Source organism: Bemisia tabaci, chromosome 3 (genome assembly GCF_918797505.1).
Source record: "Bemisia tabaci chromosome 3, PGI_BMITA_v3".
NCBI lineage: Eukaryota > Metazoa > Arthropoda > Insecta > Hemiptera > Aleyrodidae > Bemisia > Bemisia tabaci.
The window spans coordinates 20990844-21011774 of NC_092795.1; the positions used below are offsets into that span (position 1 = coordinate 20990844).

General features: G+C 40.4%; 1 protein-coding gene across 1 annotated transcript in view; it reads left to right on the forward strand.

Annotated features, from left to right (window-relative positions):
- Positions 1–125: 125 nt before the first annotated feature.
- Positions 126–20931, forward strand: part of LOC109029964 (solute carrier family 2, facilitated glucose transporter member 3) — a 75506-nt gene continuing 54700 nt past the window's right edge. Inside the window, exons 1-4 of the mRNA XM_019040667.2 lie at positions 126–514; positions 1587–1853; positions 3366–3460; positions 4329–6182. Coding sequence (XP_018896212.2) covers positions 1591–1853; positions 3366–3460; positions 4329–6182 — 2212 coding nt within the window. The 5' untranslated portion in view covers positions 126–514; positions 1587–1590. The remainder of the gene's footprint in view (positions 515–1586; positions 1854–3365; positions 3461–4328; positions 6183–20931) is intronic.

Sequence of the window (20931 nt, forward strand, 5' to 3'; positions counted from 1 at the left end):
AGTGCTTGCAATGTATTTCTTATGGGTGCACTCAATAGTACGTCACAATGAGTGTTGCGAGTTATGGCCGGGCGGGGGAGTGGATTTCAAAAAAGCTGCGCAATAACTGACCTGTGTGGATTGGTCTTGCGGTGACTGACGGTGACGGTCTGACGGTAGACGGTAAGAGTTGAGAGTTCATACTTACCGAAAGTAATAGTGATTCTAGAATTTTTAGTCTAGGGAGCAGAGAATAAGTTTTCTTTTCCTCTCCCCTCATTGCCAGATATTTATCGTCATTCCCCTCTTCTCGTGCTATAATTGCATTCGCGACTACATCTTGCAAGTGCATCGTGTATCAAGTATCTTCTCTGAGGCCGCAGTGTCCACTCCTCTCCCTCCCTCCTGTCTCGTCGAGAAGCTGAAGCAGAAGGCAGAAGCCAGAAGCGTCTCCAAGTATCCGTTGGTACTCAAACTTCTCTTCGTTTTCTCTCTTCTAAAATGATGGAAATTGGAAGCAACTCGCACACGCTTGGTAAGATTCCACCCCATTTCATTACTGATTTGTTACAATTACTGGGAGTCTTGCGTTGAAGCATTTTTCCTGTTTTTACTAGTTTTGAGGTTAGGATCTATTGTTCTTTGTCCAAACAGCAAGCTAGCAATTTTTAAACCGTATTCTCACTTTCACGCCCATCACTATGCTTCATGCTCAAAATCTGAATGGTCCTTTCATCTAGTCAGCTATTATTTAGGACTTTTATCACTCTCAACTTTTTTTTGAAGGTACTAACTGATGACTGACGGATGTCAGTTATGATCAGGAGTTTGAACACTCCTTGCAGTCATGCCATGCAGTATCATCTCGGAGCTGTATGCGTTACCTTTGCTGGCATATGGTGTAGAGGAAGAAACTCTAAAATCAGCAGGTTCTTGACGATGACCTTGAGCTTCGAGCCTAAGGTTTACAGAACTGCGCAGGTCAGCTTCACCCCCTGAAGTTGAGGATCGAGTTTGCGAAAGTGACTTAGAGCAGCTATCAGTGATGTGGGGATCTTGACCTTTCCCAATGAGTCATCACTCTTTGAACCCGTGTACGCGGCTCAGTCTGCTAGGAAAGTAAAGCGTGAAAACCTTTGCTAAATAGTGGCGAGGGTTGGTAGGCAATTTTTGGCTATCTCTCTCTAAGGCACTCAGTGCAGAAAATTCATAATTATCCATAGTGGTCCAAAAGCGTAGCTCGCAGTTATGTCAGTCTATATTCCTTTATTCTATGCTGCATCCATAGAAAGAAAGATTGAGGAAACTATCCTATGAAATGTTATACCCAGTTTTGGACCCTATCAAGCTCACATGCATGTGGAAATTACTGAGTTTTGTAGCTCTCCCGTAAATTTGGAATTTTCAGACTGCACCTTTCTGCTTTAGCCATGGAATGGCTGCTAATTCAATGCCAGAAGTATGATATCATTTTTTTGCTAGATGCTCCCAGGACTGGTTGAATAAATCCTTTTTTGTCTAGATGTCCATCGTGAAGCAGCATTTGCCCTGCTTAAAAGTTGGTTTTGTTCTAACCTGTAAGTTTGATTTTTTCTTAAATTTTTCAGCACCATGAAAACTGTCATTAAAACCTACTCCAGCAAGAAACCTGTGCAACCAATCGAATTGAAAGATGATCCTTTTGATGTATTGCGGGATGCGCCTAAGCCTAGCCCTTCCTCGCCGGTCTCTATTTTTGACGCCCTGTTGGCTACCTCCAAGTCGAGCCCTTCACCTTCAGATAATTCAAACAAAGATGATTCTCTAGTGGCTTTACCAGATGAGTCACTGTGTCAGAGATTCCTGCAAGAGCTCAGCCTGTCTTCAGCTGGATCGTAAGTGCATACTGTGACTCAAGTTTATAGATAGTTTCATTGAACTTAGCCTACTCATTTTGTCAGAAAAATATTTGTAAGCAATTGATAAATGAAGCATCTCCTTAAATCTAATCAATTTCACGTATTTTCATTGTGTTCATGGAATTCCGTCCGATTTTTTAAGTGGAGAAGGCTGCCTACCGAAAGAAACCAATAAGCACTTATGGACTAAGCCATGAGAGGTGCTCGAGTGATTGGTGGCCCTAAGAAGGGCCGTTGGAAAGAGCAAGCCGGCCGGCTGCATGATGTCCGCTGCGTGCTGTGAGGTGACGTGCGACGACGTGAGTCCCGTTTGACGTACGGGAGCGGACTGACAGGTGTGATGAGCACACGACTATATATAGCCATGACACCGTCCAGCTCCAGCCAATGAGCTGCGCTGGTTGGCGGAGTGGTGGCTAGCCGCCACACACTTAAAGAAGCAGACTACTTCACCCGCTGAAATACTGTATTTTGCATGGGATTCCCCTGTTTAGTGCCGTGTTCATGAGGGTTCCCCTGCGTTTTCCCGTTCTTGCGAGGGTTTCCCCGTTTTTCCCTTGTTCTTGTGGGGGTTGCCCCATGTCACATGACAAGTATACGACCCGGCTGGCCTCATTATTTGAAAGTTTTTACACCCTTCCTTGCAAGGCAAGTGTAAGAATTTCACATTAAAAACTTGAGATGTTGCAGAGTTTCTGGACAAAAATAAAGTTTACAACCAGTGGCGCGGCGTGGAGGACCGATTATCGATATTTCTCCATTTGAAGCTATGGTAAAGAATCGATTATTAAGGTGTTTGCTGCTAACACCCTGCGTATCGATCCTTTTCCATAGGCTTAAATGGCAGATCAATCGATATATCTCAGAGCACGCCATGCCACTGTTTACAACTATTCTCAATCCTCCAACAGATCTGTGATTTTTTGGTAAATTCTCGAGGTTATCGGCAGTATCAGGTAGAGTACCTTTATAGACAGAGTATGGCCATTTCTGTTCCGGTTTTTCATTGGTCGCGAGCGAATAGGCTGACACGATGCTCTTAGGGCCGTAAATAAACAAACAAGATGGCTGTTATCAGCAAGGAAGTTTGAGGTTATGCACATCTTACATCCTCCTGTGATAAAGGTGAAAGGCGCTTTAACAGATATGCTAGTTTAAATTGTTACTGCCGTGTGAGTGAAATTATTGTCGAATTTTAGCTTCTTATCAATGATACAGAGAGTCGCCATCTTGTTTGTTTATTTACGGCCCTAAGAGCATCATGAAGCCTAAAAACTCGTTGACCAATCAAAAAGCGGAACAGTTTTCCTGTAGTAAAAATATACGAATGGCCATACTCTGTCTGTAAAGGTACTCTAGTATCAGGAAGCAAAAGAAAATAAAAGATGCTACACTTGTTTCAGTATAACTTTCACAGACCCATTATTTTAGCCTGAAAAGCATCTGCCATTGTTACCTGTTGTTAATTTAAATTGTGTCATTTTTCAGAGTTGAGCGTTTCAACTCGGAAATAGAGCTTAAAAAAAATGAAATCCGCAAAAGTGGTGATGCATACAAACTCACAACTACCAGTGATGACCCCGGTGAGTGAATGCTGTTTGGAATAATTTTTTCTTTTCTTTTGTTACCGCATTCTATGCATTATATTTCCGAAATATATTGTACTTATTTCTCTCCATCTTTTAAATTCCTTGTCCTGCCTTTTTCGAAGTATTAATTTAACAAAAGAGGTCTAATGCTCTTTGAAGTGTCCTCTCTTGAGATGAAGAGCTCTTGCTCTAAGCTGAAATTTTTGAAAACCCATTTGAAGGATGGCTCATTGACTTGAAGCTTCTGATGTTTATCATCTTGTCAACAACATAACTTTACCGCAGCAAAATAAAATAGGTTGTATTTTTAGGAATTAACACTGTAATTTTTGAAAATGGTATAAAATTTTGTTGCCATATTTTCTTTTTATCACTTGTGTGTTTTGGGACTTCTCCCATCATGAGAGAACAGTAAGTCATAAAAAACAAACTAATGCATGTACAAATCACTAGTTGAAACCACATGAGAAACTTAATCATTTAACAAAATTTGAACTACAAATATGTATAATTTGAACAAAATACGAATAAACGGCTTGACATGAGTACTTAGGTAGGTGATTGCAACCAACTCACCTTCTATAACTTTACCATGGATTCCTCATTCCAATGAATTTCACAGACTATAGATTATTCAGATCACTTATACAAGCCCTAGAATCTCCAAAAATAGTGTTTGAAGATTTGCCTTATTTTTCATCCAGTATTATCTTGAAGTACAGCAAACTCTTACCAGCGGTCAGGGAATTTACAATTGTATACTCTTAGGATAATTTTGATTGATAAACTTTTCTCCTGCTTCTTTTTGTTATCTCTGTCCTACAAATGAATGGCTGTATTCACCCTCTTCATTTTATTTCAGGCTCTCAAAATGCTAAGAAGAAAAAAAAGAAGAAAAAGAAAAAATCAAACCAAAAATCAAGTGACCAGGAAAAAGGAACCCCTTACCTCAAAAGTGAAAATGAGTTCTTTTCTCCATCAGTTGAGTCAAATACCGTACTTTCCTCAAGAGAAGAAGACAAAGAAAATTACCACGTAAGCTCCACTAAGAGAGGCAAGAAAAAGAGACGGACAAAAAAAAATGAGAAATGTGAAAATGAGGCAAAAGCTTCATCTGATGAGCGCTGCCGAATTCCTATAGTGGTCAAACCCCCTACCCCATCAGTGAATGTTCCAACTAAGAGATTACGTCAGCCCACATCAGATAAAAATCTTCTACAGCCTAGCGCAGCTTTGAAAACAGCAAAACGTCCTATAAAGAAATCTTCAACCGGGAGAGTTCTGGATTTATCAAGTTCTGAAAATGAGTTAAATACATCAACCTGCACCAGTATGAAAGATACCTCTGAACTAAATGAAAGTCAGGCCAGTCAACGGAACGACTTTGTTTTCAAGAATGTTACAACAAGGAGACGTGGCAGGAAGAAATCAATCAAGGATTGTAACCTGGTGAAACACGTTCTATCAAAATCTCTAAAGACAAGCGTGCAGAGCTCCTCCATCAGTGAAAATGTTTCTCTCACCTCACTTGCTGATTCACCAAATAGCTCAAAAACTCACAGCACCAAATCTCTATTGAGCCACCAGACCGAATCGCCCTCCTCTGTTCTATCGCTATCCACTGATTCAATGTCTGATATTTCCCCTTTGCAAACAAGCTTGTCAAGTAAGAGGAAGAAGTCTTCAGTCCTAGCTATGAGCACTCCTAACGCATCTGTCAGCTCTACCTCTTATAGTGAAATAGGAGCATCCCCTTCATCATATTCTTCTGACTTGGAAACCGGAGAATCGCCTTCCTCAAGTAGTCTGCCCAATGTTTCAATCAGTTCAATAAGTAGCAAATCTTCACAGGATACCAACAACGCCCTGAGTCATATCGAAACATCTTTACAAAACATTTCTCTATCTAGTAACTCCAGTTGTTCCTCACCCTCATCTTCAAACCCCGATGTAAAATCCCAGTCTTCACAATCGTCAACACAGAGCTGTAGGAGTAAAATTCAAACTATACAAAAGGAAAGTGACACCTTAGATTCAATTATATCTACTCAAGAGTCAGGGCAATCCTGTGATGTAACTGAAAACTCAGTTTCAGGAAAAAGCGAAACGGAACAAATTTGTCATACCTCAACCATCCGCAATTCAGAAACATTAATCGCTCCAAAAAGTAAAGATGATGATGGTTTTAAGAAACCCTTTGTTCCTATGATTCCTATCAGTAAACACCAAAAAAAAGAACCGAATTTCTATGTACAGATGGCAACAATTCAAGAAGACACCATTATTGAAAGATACTCGAATACGAGATTCTCATTGGCGGCTCATTCCAAATTGGGCACCTCAAATATGAATTTTTCGATAATGGGAGATACAACTGCTTCCAACATGAGCATTAATGCTCCAGCAACAGCCAACCGTTTTGTTTTGGAGACAGGCAAACTTTATAGACGCTCCCTCCTCAGAGCCAGGAGAGAGTCACGAAAATTAAACTTGTCAAAAGCTTCTAACAGCTCAAGCTTGAATTTCCTGCATGAGACCACGCAATTTTCAAACCAAACAGATTATTTTACACAAAACATGGATTATCTGTACAAAAGTCATTTATGTGATACCAAAATCCAAGATGTCTCTCAGAGGATGCTTTTGAACCACACTGAAATCCAAGATATCTCTCAAAAAACGCTCTTGGACATCAGCAAAATCCAAGATGATGAAAGTAAGTTTTTTTTCTTCTTTTATTCAATTTCCTTTTACTTATTAATGTTTAATTTTTGACTTTAACCTAGAAGACAACCCGAATCACTGTCAAAGCTACCCATCAACATTTTTTCTCAGTGCTTCATTTTAAGTCAATGCCAGCAGCCTGATTGTTGAAATTTATGTCGGCACGACAAGAATCGAAAATCGATATATTACACGGCGCAGATAGGGCTATGTTTTGTCTTATCGTGCCGATATAGCCAGTTAAAGTTTCAACAATCCGGCTGCTGATGAGTTAAATGCAATGAGGTGTTAGCTGAGTTAATGTGTATTGATTGGATGTCATAAAACTGTCCATCCTCAAGGTGAATTCACTGTCAATTCAGTGAAAAAGTATATATATAGACTAAAGCACCATAGACTTTTAGTTGTTTAATCTTCCATTTTAAATAGGTCCCCTTTTCTCAATAATGTCCAATTTGAAGTTTGAACTGGACATGGCTGTCTACTTCTGTTGATATTGATTTTTCTCACCCTCTCACCTCCTGTACGATACCTGAGATCTTGTAAGGTTTCAGAACCATTGTCAATCAAAGCTCTACACTCTTTATTTCACCCTTAAGTTTTATTTTTTCATGTTTGTTTGATGGGAATATCCTTTTGTAATTCAGGTTTGTGCAATTTTGGGTTTTTCTTGGAGTTTCCTTCGATCAGTATTCAGTGATTCTCCATAGCCCCCTAAAAGTTGATCTATTTCCCTGCCATTGAGGTAGTGATAGTAGTGCAATCTTGCCACTCCCATTTGGACCGCGTTAAGCAGAAAGGAACCAAGCCACATCAGCTATTGCCGAATTTAACTGGGCAATTTAATTTTTTCCATGAAAACGTTTGTGTGGATTTTTGTGCAAATGTCAGTGAATTTTCTGCATAGTACTAACCAAATTCCCTGAAATTTTCAAAGGAATCCGCACAAACCTTCTTTTGTAAAAAATTAATTTGCCTCGTTGAATTTGGCAATAGCTGATGTGGCTTGGTTCCTTTCTGTTAAACTCGGTCCATTTTATGTTTTGACAGTAATGAAATGATAGCGCTTAGTCCTTGGAGGCGAAAGTATCTTCAAAGAAAAAAAATAAGCTGTACAACATGTTTGTAAAGTGGATACAGGGTGTCTACAGGTTTTTAGTCGTGCGGCGAAGCCGTATAGACTCTAGGTTTCGCCGGAGGCTAAAAAATGTCCACACTTTTAGGCTAAGTCCAAGAGGAGAATTTTCGAGGAACCAAGTAACATATTTTTTTTTTTTTTTTTTTTTTTTTTTTTTTTTTTTTTTTTATTCAGTAAAATACATGTTAAGGTATTTACAATGGAATGTTTAGACCCTAATATGGGTCTTTTTACATTTTGATTTAACTGAGAGATTTAATAAGTACTTTGGGAAGCTGAACTTAAGATTATAGAGATTATACTTAGACTAAAACTGAAAATGAAACTAGGGGTAAAGTTGAAGAGTATAAAAGAATTATGCCATAGTAAAAAAAAAAAAAAAAAAAACTTGATGAAGTTGGGGGCTAATACGGAATTTACAAGATTTACAGGGTTACATGGCTATAGGTAGATTACAGCAAGTGATAATTATTGAATAGATACATGAGATGGTGGTGGCAAAAGTGCAAAAGCCTAGCAATGAGTAACTTAAAAGGTATCTGCTAATTTAATAGACAGAATGTCTTTTAACGCAGGGGTGCTCCCTTATCGACGTAGATAGAAGGGAGCAGTGCCCTAAAGGTGGGATCTGGTCCCTAGCGAGAAAAGTGTGTTAGCTCAGACTTTTTTAAAGTCTGGTGTGTGAAGCTCGTGGGGCTTCCTGCGTTTAAGACGTCTGGTCTCCCCGACCCAATCCAGAAGCTTAATTGCCTTAGTATTGGGGTGAGATTCCAGACGCTCTTCGTGTCTCTCGTACATACAAGAGACAAAAACCTCCAGGCGTTCTATCCCAAGTTCCGTTCTAATATCCACGTTTCTTTCATACCATCTAGCTTGGGCTATCTTTCTTAGTGCAATATTTTGGAGAGTTTCTATCTCTCGTATGTTCGAGTTTGCCGAACAGGCCCACAATTGACAGGTGTACGCCCATACCGGCCTTACCATGGTTTTATATAGGAGAACCAAGTAACATACGAAGAAGTATTGATATCGGTGCATTTTGGCCCAATGGAGATGCTGCATGTGTGAGGAATTTGCAATTTGACTGTTGATTCTTGTATAAAAGTTCGCGAGGAACACAATGGTGCCACTGGTTTTCTCTGAAATCATCTCCCAAGCTCAAAAAAAGCTCTCAAGTTGAGGCCAAAATGGAGGGGATATCCCACCCCACCCTGAGAGTCCACGTCTACATGAAGACAAACTCTCCATGCAAAGATAGGGAGCAAATACATTAGCAGGGTTGCCGTGTTTTCAGTTTTGGAGTCCCCAGATAAATTGGCTAGCCCTGTCAATGTATTAGCTCCCTATCTTTGCATGGAGAGTTGGTCTTGATCTAGACTTGGACTCTCAGGGTAGGGTGGGATATTCCCTCCATTTTGGCCTCAACTTGAGTGCTTTTTTTTGAGCTTGGAGATGATTTCAGAGAAAACCAGTGGCACCATCGTGTTTCTCGCGACCTTTTACACAAGATTCAACAGTCAAATCGCAAATTCCTCACACATGCAACATCTCCATTATGCCAAATGGAATTTCTGATCATTTAGCCATGGTTTGGTAGCGTTTAGCAATCAACTGTGACCATAATGTAAAGAACCCACACAGGTGCCTTTTCGGCTGAATGTCGCCCTATGGCATTCTTTATCATCAAGTCACTGTTGAACATTTACTGTTAAGTAGCGTTTAGCAACCAAGTATAGCCAAAATTTCCAGAACTCATACCTCAGATGTTCAAAGAGTGTTAACATGTATCGCCAAATGGAATTTCTGATCATTTAGCCATGGTTTGGTAGCGTTTAGCAATCAACTGTGACCATAATGTAAAGAACCCACACTGGTGCCTTTCGGCCCAATGTCGCCATATGGCATTCTTTATCATCGAGTCACAGTTTAATAGCGTAAATAAGCAACCAACGGTGGCCAAAATGTCAAGACTCCAAACTGGTGCTTTTTGGCTGAATTTCGCCCAATAGGATCTTTGATGATTTATCAGTAATGGTTGATGTTTATGTTGATTAATTATTACTATTTATAGGGTTGGTTCAAACAAGTTTTAGAATTTTTTTCCTTAGCGCTAATGGACCCTATGCGACAACTTCAATTCATTGAACCAAAAGTTTTCAATGTTCATAACCATTTTTTAACTGTCAGAACTCACTAGACCACATTATATTCATGATGAATTTAAAGAATATCGCTGTCAAAAGTTGAGTTCTCCTTCGATTTAGCACTTTTTGTCGTTACCTTAAAGACCATACGGAAAGTGCTAAATCTACGGAAAACTCAACTTTTCACAGCGATATTCTTCAAATTTATCATGAATATATTGTGGTCTAGTGAGTTCTGACATTTAAAAATGGGTACGAACATTTAAGGCTTTATTTTCCTTGAATTCAAGTGGTTTTCAGGGTCTACGGTAAGAAAAAAAGTCTAAAACACGTTAAAAGTTACTTGAACCTACCCTATAATGTTGAGCTATGACTTCAACTTTCATGAACCCTTACTTGTGCCTTTCAGCTTGATTTCGCTAAATGGAATTATTTATGATTGAAGTCGTGGTTGAGTTTACTATGCTGATAAAATATCATTGGAAAATTTAGGTTTCACCATCATAGTCAGGCCTGCCACATGGCGGGGGATACCGGGTCCTTGGTATGTACCGGGGCCCGGGCCCTGGAGGGGCCCGTGACGCAGGTGACAAACCACTACAAATTCATGTGTAACCCTTGTCTCGTAAGGAAAAGTGAAAACATTACCCTAAAGTTTCATAAACACGCTAGGGCACTATAAAATTTGTCTTACTTTTTTAGAGATTTCTATCTAATCTCAAGATTTTGAGTATATGTAGAATGGTATTTTTAGTAACTGCGTTTCATTTTCTTCCATTGTCGGATGCTAATGGGCTCCTGATGTCTAGGCATCTTCGACTTCAATGGCTCAACTCCCTTGCCATAGACGTACGAAGGGGGAGTCTAGGGGGCCCGGCTTCTCCTAGAATTGAAAAGTATCATCTGCCCCCCCTCAAAAAAAAATTTATAGATGGTTTGAATGCAACAATTGGAAAGTATTTGGTGCTGAAAGTAAAAAAAAGGCGTAATTATTCTGCAGGAATTGATGGAAAATCTCCATCATAAGAGCTTCAAAATGCGTCCAAATAGATTTTAAATTTCAAAAATTTCCCGGGGGAGGCCCCCCGGACCCCCCTCTGTGTTAGGGGCCCGGGCCAGGAAACTGGTACCACGGCCCAAGATGGGATGTGGCGGGCCTGATCATAGTCTTCTAAAAATAACCATCAGCGTTACTGCACCAACCAAAATCTAGCCCCCCAAAAAAAATGATTCGGCTGAAAAAGTGGGAGAAGTTAAGATGTGCAGTCTCAAAATAAAAATACCTAGCTAGCTGTGATTGGACATAGCTTTGCTTTCATTGAGACTTTCAAATTTTATGAATAAAAAACAGTAAGCGTTTAGCAAAAACAGTTAGTTTTGTCCTTACCCGTAGACCATACAAAAAGAGCTAAATTGAAGGAGAACTTAGCTTTTGACAGCGATGCTCTTCAAATTTTTCATATACCTGTACAATGTGTTCTAGTGAGTTTGGATGGTAAAAAATGGTCAGGAACATTTAAAGCTTTATTTTCCATGAATGTAAGTTGTCGTTCAGGATAGATTCTGACGACTAGAGCCTTACTAGAGTAAGGAAAGAAAGTCTAAAATTGTTAAAAGTCACAGAAAAACGCGAAAAAAGAAAAAAGTCGGAAAAGGAAGTCAAATTTACATAACAATTAAATGAACATAAAAATTTCGTAAAAAGTATTGGAAATTACGAACAAATGTATTTACGTAAAAACTGTATTAAAAAGAAAGTTAATTTTAATTAAGAAAAATAATCTTGGTAAATCAATTTCTCGCGTAAATTTGACTCAAAATTCATTTACAAAACAGGGCCGGATTTACCTACTTGCCGCCCATGGGCCGGATTTACCTACTTGCTGCCTATGGGCCACCTGTATTTTGCCGCCCCCTTCTCATTCGTTTCGAAGCATCAATAAGAAACAACTTAATCGGCCCGAAACAGTAACAGAGAAACAACTTAAAACGGGACTAAGGCCGCAAATAATGAAAAGAAACACATCATATATATAAGCTCCAAGACCTCCTAATTTTGCGTAACTGGTAACGCTTAGTTCCAGCATTCTACCGGGCCGATTTTTATGATTTTTGCGGCTATCGACGGGCAAGTCTCTTTAGATAAACCAACTTTTTTCAGATTTTCATAATATGGCCCAGGTTTTTTTATATTACGTGGTAAAGTTGCAAATTATCCCATTTAAACAATGTAAATTTATACTTTTTGTCATAGTTCGTTTGAGCGTTCTTCCGGGCCGATTTTTATGATTTTTGCGTAAATCGACAGGTAATAGGCCCTAGATGAGCCCGCTCTAATCAGATTTTGGAAATAGGACCCAGGTTTTTTTTTTTTTAAATCACATTAGGTCTTGTCTCCACGAGCCGTTTCACGAGATTTGTCCCAGGGAAAAATCCCACTTACGAAGTTGGGAAAAATATTGAGTTAAGCAATATTTTTCCCAGTACCATGTATGGTACTTCTACCCCTAGGACCCAGTGAGAGAAGAAGAAGAAGTGAAAACGAATTGTGCGATATTTTATTCATTACTACATTGTTAATGTTTGTTTAGTTAAAATAATGTGTCTAATTGTCAATCGAGTGCATTTATTATTATAATACCGGTTAAATACTCGACTTTAACTACTTTATCTTCCCGCGCAAACTAGTCGCAGGACTGTATGAGCCCCGTCCCGTGGAGACGGTAACTGGGAAAAATCCCAGAAGTTTCATTCCTGCGATTCGAACTTGGGACAAATCCCATGAAAACGTCCCGTGGAGACAAGGCCTTATACAATTGAGTGAATTTGCGGAATGCTCCGGGACTGCTACCGCTATGCGCAGGAGGACGCGCAGTGGTCGAGGAGGTTGCGCAGTAGCTGGGTAGCCTGCGCATCAGCTCTATCTACAGGGTGTCCCAAAAGTCCGTACCCCCCTCGTAACTTTTGAACGGTTAGAGATAGAAAAACGAAACTTTGGGAATGTTTCTACCTTAAAGGGGTCCATCTTCTAGGGGGGTCAAAATTTTTGTCCTCCCCTCAGGGGGGGCGCGGGGGCCCCCAACTTTTTTTTTTCAAATGGTAACCCCTATCTTGTGATACATCATTAGAAAGAGCATAAAAAACTAAGAATTTTGGCGCAAACCGCGAATCAATATCTTAATTTTTGACCGAGTTATGATAGGTCCAAGGTCAAATTTGACCTATTTTCAAAAAATCATATCTCCGGTTCAAATTATCGTAAAGAAAAAAATAAAACGGGAAAATTTACCAAATTGTAAGCACTTTCAAGTAAAAATCACAGAAATTACTTCAAACTAATTTTAAGGGGGGTTTCGGACCCCCAAATACGTCATTTTAAAGGTCATACTATATTCTCGCGAAATGAGCCAATTTCCCCTTACTTTTCCTCAACATTATCTTAGTAAGTTCAAAATTAGTTCAAAATTGCGTTTTGAAGTCCCCAAATTTCGAACAAAGTTTTAAAAAAAAATGAAATTTAAATGGTTGAATTAAATTACCTTAAATTTCGTTTTTTGAACTTTGCTCGAAATTTGGGGACTTCAAAACGCAATTTTGAACTAATTTTGAACTTACTAAGATAATGTTGAGGAAAAGTAAGGGGAAATTGGCTCATTTCGCGAGAATATCGTATGACCTTTAAAATGACGTATTTGGGGGTCCGAAACCCCCCTTAAAATTAGTTTGAAGTAATTTCTGTGATTTTTACTTGAAAGTGCTTACAATTTGGTAAATTTTCCCGTTTTATTTTTTTCTTTACGATAATTTGAACCGGAGATATGATTTTTTGAAAATAGGTCAAATTTGACCTTGGACCTATCATAACTCTGTCAAAAATTAAGATATTGATTCGCGGTTTGCGCCAAAATTCTTAGTTTTTTATGCTCTTTCTAATGATGTATCACAAGATAGGGGTTACCATTTGAAAAAAAAAAGTTGGGGGCCCCCGCGCCCCCCCTGAGGGGAGGACAAAAATTTTGACCCCCCTAGAAGATGGACCCCTTTAAGGTAGAAACATTCCCAAAGTTTCGTTTTTCTATCTCTAACCGTTCAAAAGTTACGAGGGGGGTACGGACTTTTGGGACACCCTGTAGATAGAGCTGATGCGCAGGCTACCCAGCTACTGCGCAACCTCCTCGACCACTGCGCGTCCTCCTGCGCATAGCGGTAGCAGTCCCGGAGCATTCCGCAAATTCACTCAATTGTATAAGGCCTTGTCTCCACGGGACGTTTTCATGGGATTTGTCCCAAGTTCGAATCGCAGGAATGAAACTTCTGGGATTTTTCCCAGTTACCGTCTCCACGGGACGGGGCTCATACAGTCCTGCGACTAGTTTGCGCGGGAAGATAAAGTAGTTAAAGTCGAGTATTTAACCGGTATTATAATAATAAATGCACCCTGTATACTATAAGCTCCGAGACCTCCTAATTTTGCGAAACTGGTAACGCTTAGTTCCAGCGTTCTACCGGGCCGATTTTCATGATTTTTGCGGCTATTGACGGGCAATTGCCTCTAGATAAGCCAACTCTTTTCAGATTTTCAAAATATGGCCCAGGTTTTTTTATATTACGTGGTAAAATTGCGACTTCTCCCATTTAAACAATGTAAATGTATACTTTTTGTCATAGTTTGTTTGAGCGTTCTACCGGGCCGATTTCCATGATTTTTGCGTAAATCGACAGGTAATAGGCCCTAGATGAGCCCGCTGCAATCAGATTTTGGAAAAAGGACTCAGGTTTTTTTAAAATCACGTTATAAAAGTGAGTGAGTTTACAGAATGCTCCGGTACTGCTACCGCTATGCGCGGGAGGATGCGCAATGGTCGAGGAGGTTGCGCAGTAGTTGGGTAGCCTGCGCATCAGCTCTACACTTTTATCTACACAAGATTAGCATCTACTGATTCATGTTGAGCGGTGGCCGAGTCGTCTAAGACGTCCAATGCGTCCGCTTTGGTCACAGTGTAGGTTCGATCCCCGACTCATGAAATCTTCATTATTACCTGACTATCATTGTTCATTGTTTTACTGCAATATTTCATCAAGCAGTCATTCCAAAACGCGTCCTTTTAATTTTAAAGTAATTTTAAGTAAAGTTTAAAATTAAAGTATACCTCATATCGTAATTGTTTAGGGGAAAAATAAAACTAACACTGATAGGAGGGTAAAAATAGGGCCGCGAAGCGGCCCATTGATGGCGCGGAGCGCCTTCAGGGGGTTGGGCCGCGTAGCGGCCAGGGGGCGTAGCCCCCTAGTACTTATCTACACAAGATGCACGCTTCTTGCCTCCATACGAGCGGTGGCCGAGTCGTTTAAAATGTCGGATGCGTCCGCTTTGATCACGGTGTGGGTTCGATCCCCGACCCCTGATTATTTTAATTATTACCTGATCATCATTGTTCGTTGTTTTACTGCAAAATTTCATCAAGCAGTCATTTCAAAACGCGTCCTTTTGACTTCAAAAAACAATTTTTTTCTTTATTCATCAAAACCAAAAATTTTTTCACTCTAAAAGTAAAGTATACCTCATATCGTAATTTTTTAGGGGAAAAATAAAACTAACACTGGAAGAAGGGTAAAAATAGGGCCGCGAAGCGGCCCATTGATGGCGCGGAGCGCCCTCAGGGGGCTGGGCCGCGTAGCGGCCAGGGGTCGTAGCCCCCTAGTAAAATATAATAAGAAACCCGGGACGTTTCGCAGGGATCACACCCGCAGTTTCAACCGGCAAAACAAGAAAAATTGAAAGAAAGGACACTATGCCCCTCACTACTAGCAAAAGTTCGCACGGAACTTTGCGCGAAAGTTAAGTTCCGTAAACCTATCTATGTGTGAACAAGGCCTTCCATTTGTAAGAAATGAAGGTAAAAATTATGCAAGAACAAACATAAATGTGGTTTAATAATTTTAACTTCCACCGGCGCGCCGCGCTGACCGCACTGTGTTTGGCGCAATGCGTGAAGTATTCCTACGGTCTTGTAGGCGCTATGCGTTTCACGCCGACCGCCGCACAGTGGATTGAGTCAATTAGAGGGGTCGGACATGAAATTTTTGACAAAAACTGCAAATGTTGATGTTTATTTCGTCACATTTTAAAGTTCAAGGGGTGATACTGGAAGAAAATATCACGAGAAAACCAGTGGAACAGCTTGCAGAACATTAGATTCTTGTATAAACGGAGTTATGAGCGTTTTAAGTTCCCAAATTTTTTCCGACCTCTCTCATTGACTCGATTCACCGTGCGCGCCGCGCTGAGGGCTTCTCCTTTTTATCTCAAGTCCTCATCATCATTGCTGCACAGTTCCATGCCAAATTGCGTGTTTAGTTTCTCTCTTAACTCGACTAATTAAAGGTGCTGTCTCTTGTGTCACCGAAAGACGCTTTCTCGTTTGTAATTTTTTTTTCTGAATCCGATTTTTTTTAAACCTACATTTTAAAAAAATGCAAAATTTGCCGCCCCCTGCGTTAAGAAATGAGAGATTCTGTACTCCATTACCTAATGCATCTGACGAGTTTTTCAATTCAAAAAGGAACGTATGACACTCCACAAATAAATCACGTTTGAAGCGCAAACCGGAAAAAACACGATTTGTCAAAAGTATTCATTAAGTATTGCACTTTCCACAGAAGCATATTGCACAAAAATGTCACTGTAACGACTTCCGGATATGGTTGCGACCAACTTAAGGCTCAAAATTTTGATTTGTTCGCTCCCTAAAAAAAATGGTCCATCTCTGTAACTGTGCTCACCAAAACTGACAAAGATCCCAGGGTCACATTCTGTCCGTGGTCCCGGAGAGAGGAGGACATTTTTCAGGGTTGAAATCCTTCCTCTTATTTAATTGTTTTTTAAATAAACTTATGCCAGGACACTATCCTTAAATAACAAACAGACCAATTTGGCTCCAATGCTTCGAGCTCTGCACGTGTGAACTTGAGTTTTTCGTTTTTATTACTCTCGCCATGGTCGGTCTGCCCAGGGCCGAAGGGGGCCCTCCCTCCCCCCTTCCTCCTCTTACAGTCACGCTCCGGCGTGTGCCGCAGCCGTTGCGCCGCGTCATTTTTGTGGGAACATTGATCAGCGTTTCGAGTTAAGGCTCAGTTCGGGTGCGATATTCTATCGTCTGGCGACTGGCCGCTACGCGCCCAACCCCCCCCCCCCCCTCCCCCCAAAGACGCTCCGCGCCACCAGACTATCGATATTTTAGGCCAAAATATTGTATCGATATTTCAACGTTGATATATCGTCCGTATCGATACATTTATCTCTAGAAATATCGAATCGATTTTTCTTTCTTTCTTCTGCTGAGTTGTGTATTTTACACCTCGGAAAATCGGAAATTATGGTCAATTTTTCATAGTTCGAATTTCGAATTTCGCTGGCCAGGTTGTACAGACCTACGTAACAGGGTAAAAAAACCTCAATATTCAAATACCTCCTTTTTTTCTCTATGTAGGTATGGGACTTTTCGCGTGGCTGCTCGACGGTTTGTTAATCTGTGGAGGTTAAGCTACATTCACGCGTCGCAAGCAACCTGGTAGAGGGAGGTAAACAAAATGGTGTTGCCCACTCAAAATACCTTCGGGATCTTGAAGTAGGATGCATACACAGTCATTTAAGCCTAAAATGAAAATATTCTGTCGAGCTCTTCGAAAATAAAATCGATTTTAGTGTGTTTGGCGCTAAAATGGCCTTCAAAAACGATCAATGATTCAATTCCGATGGGTTGTGCATATGCAAAATGGTACATGTATGATGAAATCTACGTATTTTTGGACCAGGAATCGATTGAGCAGGGTCCTGAATCGGTCCGAAGCTTCATAGACCGAAAAATGGGCCTTTTTTGGGATTTTCGGGATGTTTTGGGCCCATTTTTTCCCCATTTTGGCCTGAGGAAACCAGTGCCGTCATGGGTATTGATCACTAGGTAATTTCGGGCGAGAAATCGAATGCGCTTGGTCCCGAGTCAATCCGGGGCTTCCTAATCCAAGAACACGCAGTAGGCCCAGGTGGAGCTCCGGAAGAGCTTTGAAAATATTTTTTGTCTTTTATGTTCAAACTCACGCCAAAATGGGGAAAAAATGAGCCCAAAACATCCCTAAAATCCCAAAAAAGGCCCATTTTTCGGTCTATGAGATGCCCATTTCAGTGCATCCTCTTCATTTTCTCGAGCCATGTGCTCGAACAAAGTGTTCACGACGCCTAATAAAAGGTGGAGTTCAGGTGGCAGGATTATATCGATGATAAGTTTTTCGTCATCGGTGTGAAATATAGGGGGATTTATACAATTTTTAAAACTTTTGAGCTCTCTTTTTTTGAGCTCCTGACTTAATCCATTCAGAATAATTTTGCATACAGCTACCAATTGATCTGTATGAACCTACTTCCTTCAGTGCATTTTTTGGTACATCACACCATGTACAAGCGGGATCGTTATTCCTGCGAAAAATAGTTTTCCGTAACCCGCCGTACATGACTCAGATGACCACAGGAGATTACCCGGGCTCGAAGTCATGTTAGTGAAGAAAGCCTTTCCCCTCATTGATATCGCACCTTCTCCGACCGTATCTCTCATATCTTCGTTTCCCCTCATTGCAGCATGCATCAAATTGCGATTATCCGGAATATACGATCACATGCTTTATCTGATCGAATCCGTCGCCCACTTTTACTGATACGGAAGACAAGATTTGTCTCACTGGGTCAATAGTCGGTTAGTTTAGTTTCATTTCGAAGAGGACAGAAGACCCATCACTCTAGGCGCCCTGGCCCTGCTGATATCTAGGCGCCAGTGTAAGGCGCCATGCAAGCAGGGGGGGGGGGGGGGGAGGGCAACCAGCCCTTGTGTTCGAGCTAATTGAAAATTACATCGATTTTTTGTTTCTTTTTAATATTACTTTCTTTTTAAACAGTCACAATATTCAAAACTTTTGTAATACAAGTCATGGTTATGGATCACTTCCTTTTATTCTTGATTATGGTACAAAATTAAAAAAATATTAATCAGGTTTCAATCGTGTTTAATCTTCATAGTATTTTCTTTCCTTTTATTTAATACTCGTTGCCCCCCCCCCCCCAAAAAAAAAGAAACATTTGATAAAAGGGCATAACTTGATAACACAAAGAAACTGTAAATAATGCTTCAGTCGTCTGTGGATGAAATATTTTGCTCTTAAAGAAGCTTCCGTGAATAGTACTAAATAATGCTAATGAAGATTTTTATTAAATTTAAATTGAATGTATTTTCTGTCTCAAGCAATGAGTTTCTTCCAATAGTGTGGCCAATTCAAAAAATAAATCAATCAGGAAGGAGAAAACTCCTAAATAGAGGTATACGTTTTGTATCTTTGAAATTAAAATAATTTATATCATCAGTAGAGGAGTAAATTACCCGGCTCGGGTAAAAAGGAGGAAAACATGGCAAAAGGTTGAAAATCCTAGGAGGCAGTCCATTTTTCAGGATAAAGGATGAACGAATTAGCATTGAAATGAAAATGAGAACACGCGAGAAGAATGACAGTGACATTTTGCCCAATTCTTAGTTCAAAACATGACAAAAAAAAGAAGCGAGAAGTTGCATTACAGTTGTCCCGTTGCAAAGCTTCACTGAAAATTATCAATATCAGTGATGAATCCGTTAAAAATAATACCAAAACCATTAGTAAAGTCTGCGCCCGACTCCTATGCTCTAAAATAAATACTTCAAGTTTTGCGCGATTTTAAGTTCTCAGACAAAGGGGATGCGAAGCATGATATTTGAAAGAAGTGGTTAGTTACACTATTGATTTGCGATTGCAGGCTCGGACTGGCCATAAGGCCAATCTGCCATTGGGAGATACGCCCCCTTGGCGCGCCAAAAACGCGCCCTTCTGACAGATAGCAAAATAAGAGGAAGAAAAAAATTACAACCGAGAATATATGCGAAAAATGTCTTAAATGAACGGAAGAAGAGAGAGTTAGGGGTGAAGAGAGGTGATTTTACGCATGATAGTTGTGAACAGAGGTTTAAGAACTACTTTCTGAAGCGTAAACACTTTTCTGTGAAATTGTCACCTTTTTGTTGACATACAGGCGCTTTATCATCCCCCTCCTTCATTCGCTATGTGTAACTCCCGTAGAAGCGATAGCCGGTTCGATTTTTAGACATACGCACACTTTAGACCTCATGAGAGACCTTTAAACATATTATTTCTTCCTTTTCAAAATGGCTATTGATTTGGACATACCATAGCATATCTCGGGCAAACTTATCCTTAAATTATTTCGAAATTCAAAAGAAAGAGACATCTAAAGTGTAAACGCGATACAACTATTCTCGCAAGATGGATTGAATATGAAAAATGTGAGACGCGATGACGTGAGTCGTGAACTCGCAATGCCCCGCTCTAGTTTAAAGCAACATTACAAATAAGACAAACGGAAACAAACACAACATGGAAATAGAGGGAGGGAAAGGATTCACATTAACGACGGCGCAGAGATACAACTATTCGTACTTGATGGACGTCCGTGCAGCATCTGAAAAATTGAAGGCGCGATGACGCGAAGCGTGAGTTCTCATTGCGCTGCTATATGCTGCTAATGATGTGTCACTCAGATTCGGGAGAAAAGTTAAAAAAGAGGCCCGAACACATCTCTCCTACCCTCGGCTGTGTTATTCACGTAGTGCTTGAAGCACCATTACGAATAAGACAAACGGAAACAAACACAATATAGATGTGGAGGGAGGGAAAGGGTGCGCGTTTACGACGGCGCTGAGATACAACTATTCGTACTTGATGGACGTCCGTGCTGCATCTGAAAACTTGAAGGCGCGCGATGACGCGAAGCGTGAGTTCTCAATGCTCTGCTATATGCTGCCAATGAGGTGTCGCTCAGATTAGGGAGAAAAGTTAAAAAAAGAGGCCCGAATACGTCTTCTTTGTCGTCGGCTGTGTTGATACTCGTCCATTCTTTTTCAGGTTCTTGTCTGATTCTTCTTTAGGATGGATTTTTAGACCCACGTCTTAAGCTCGTGTAAACCGCAGCACTGACGCGGTTTTCGTGGAAATAATGGTGCTTGGATGCGTCTAGTGGCTTTAAGTTTTTATGTTTTCTTAAATTTTAGAAGTGTGTCGGTCACTTCAATACGTTCAACTTTACAATTTTTACTCAGTACGATTAATAAACTTTGAACCTGAAAATAGCGTAAACTTGTGCTGAACCCCTCTCCACGGAGGGGATGCCCCATCAGAAAATATCACATTTTGCCCCTTTAACCAGCCAAGGGTCTACGCCCTCAGATGCGAGCCAGTCTGACCCTGCACGATTGTGAATTGAAGTTGAGCATTGGGAGCTCTCGCAGCAAATCGGTGACTTCTTTTGCTGGTAACGAAGAGCTCTTTTCCGTAGGGTGGCCTCCTTAAGCAAAACTTAGTCTGTAATT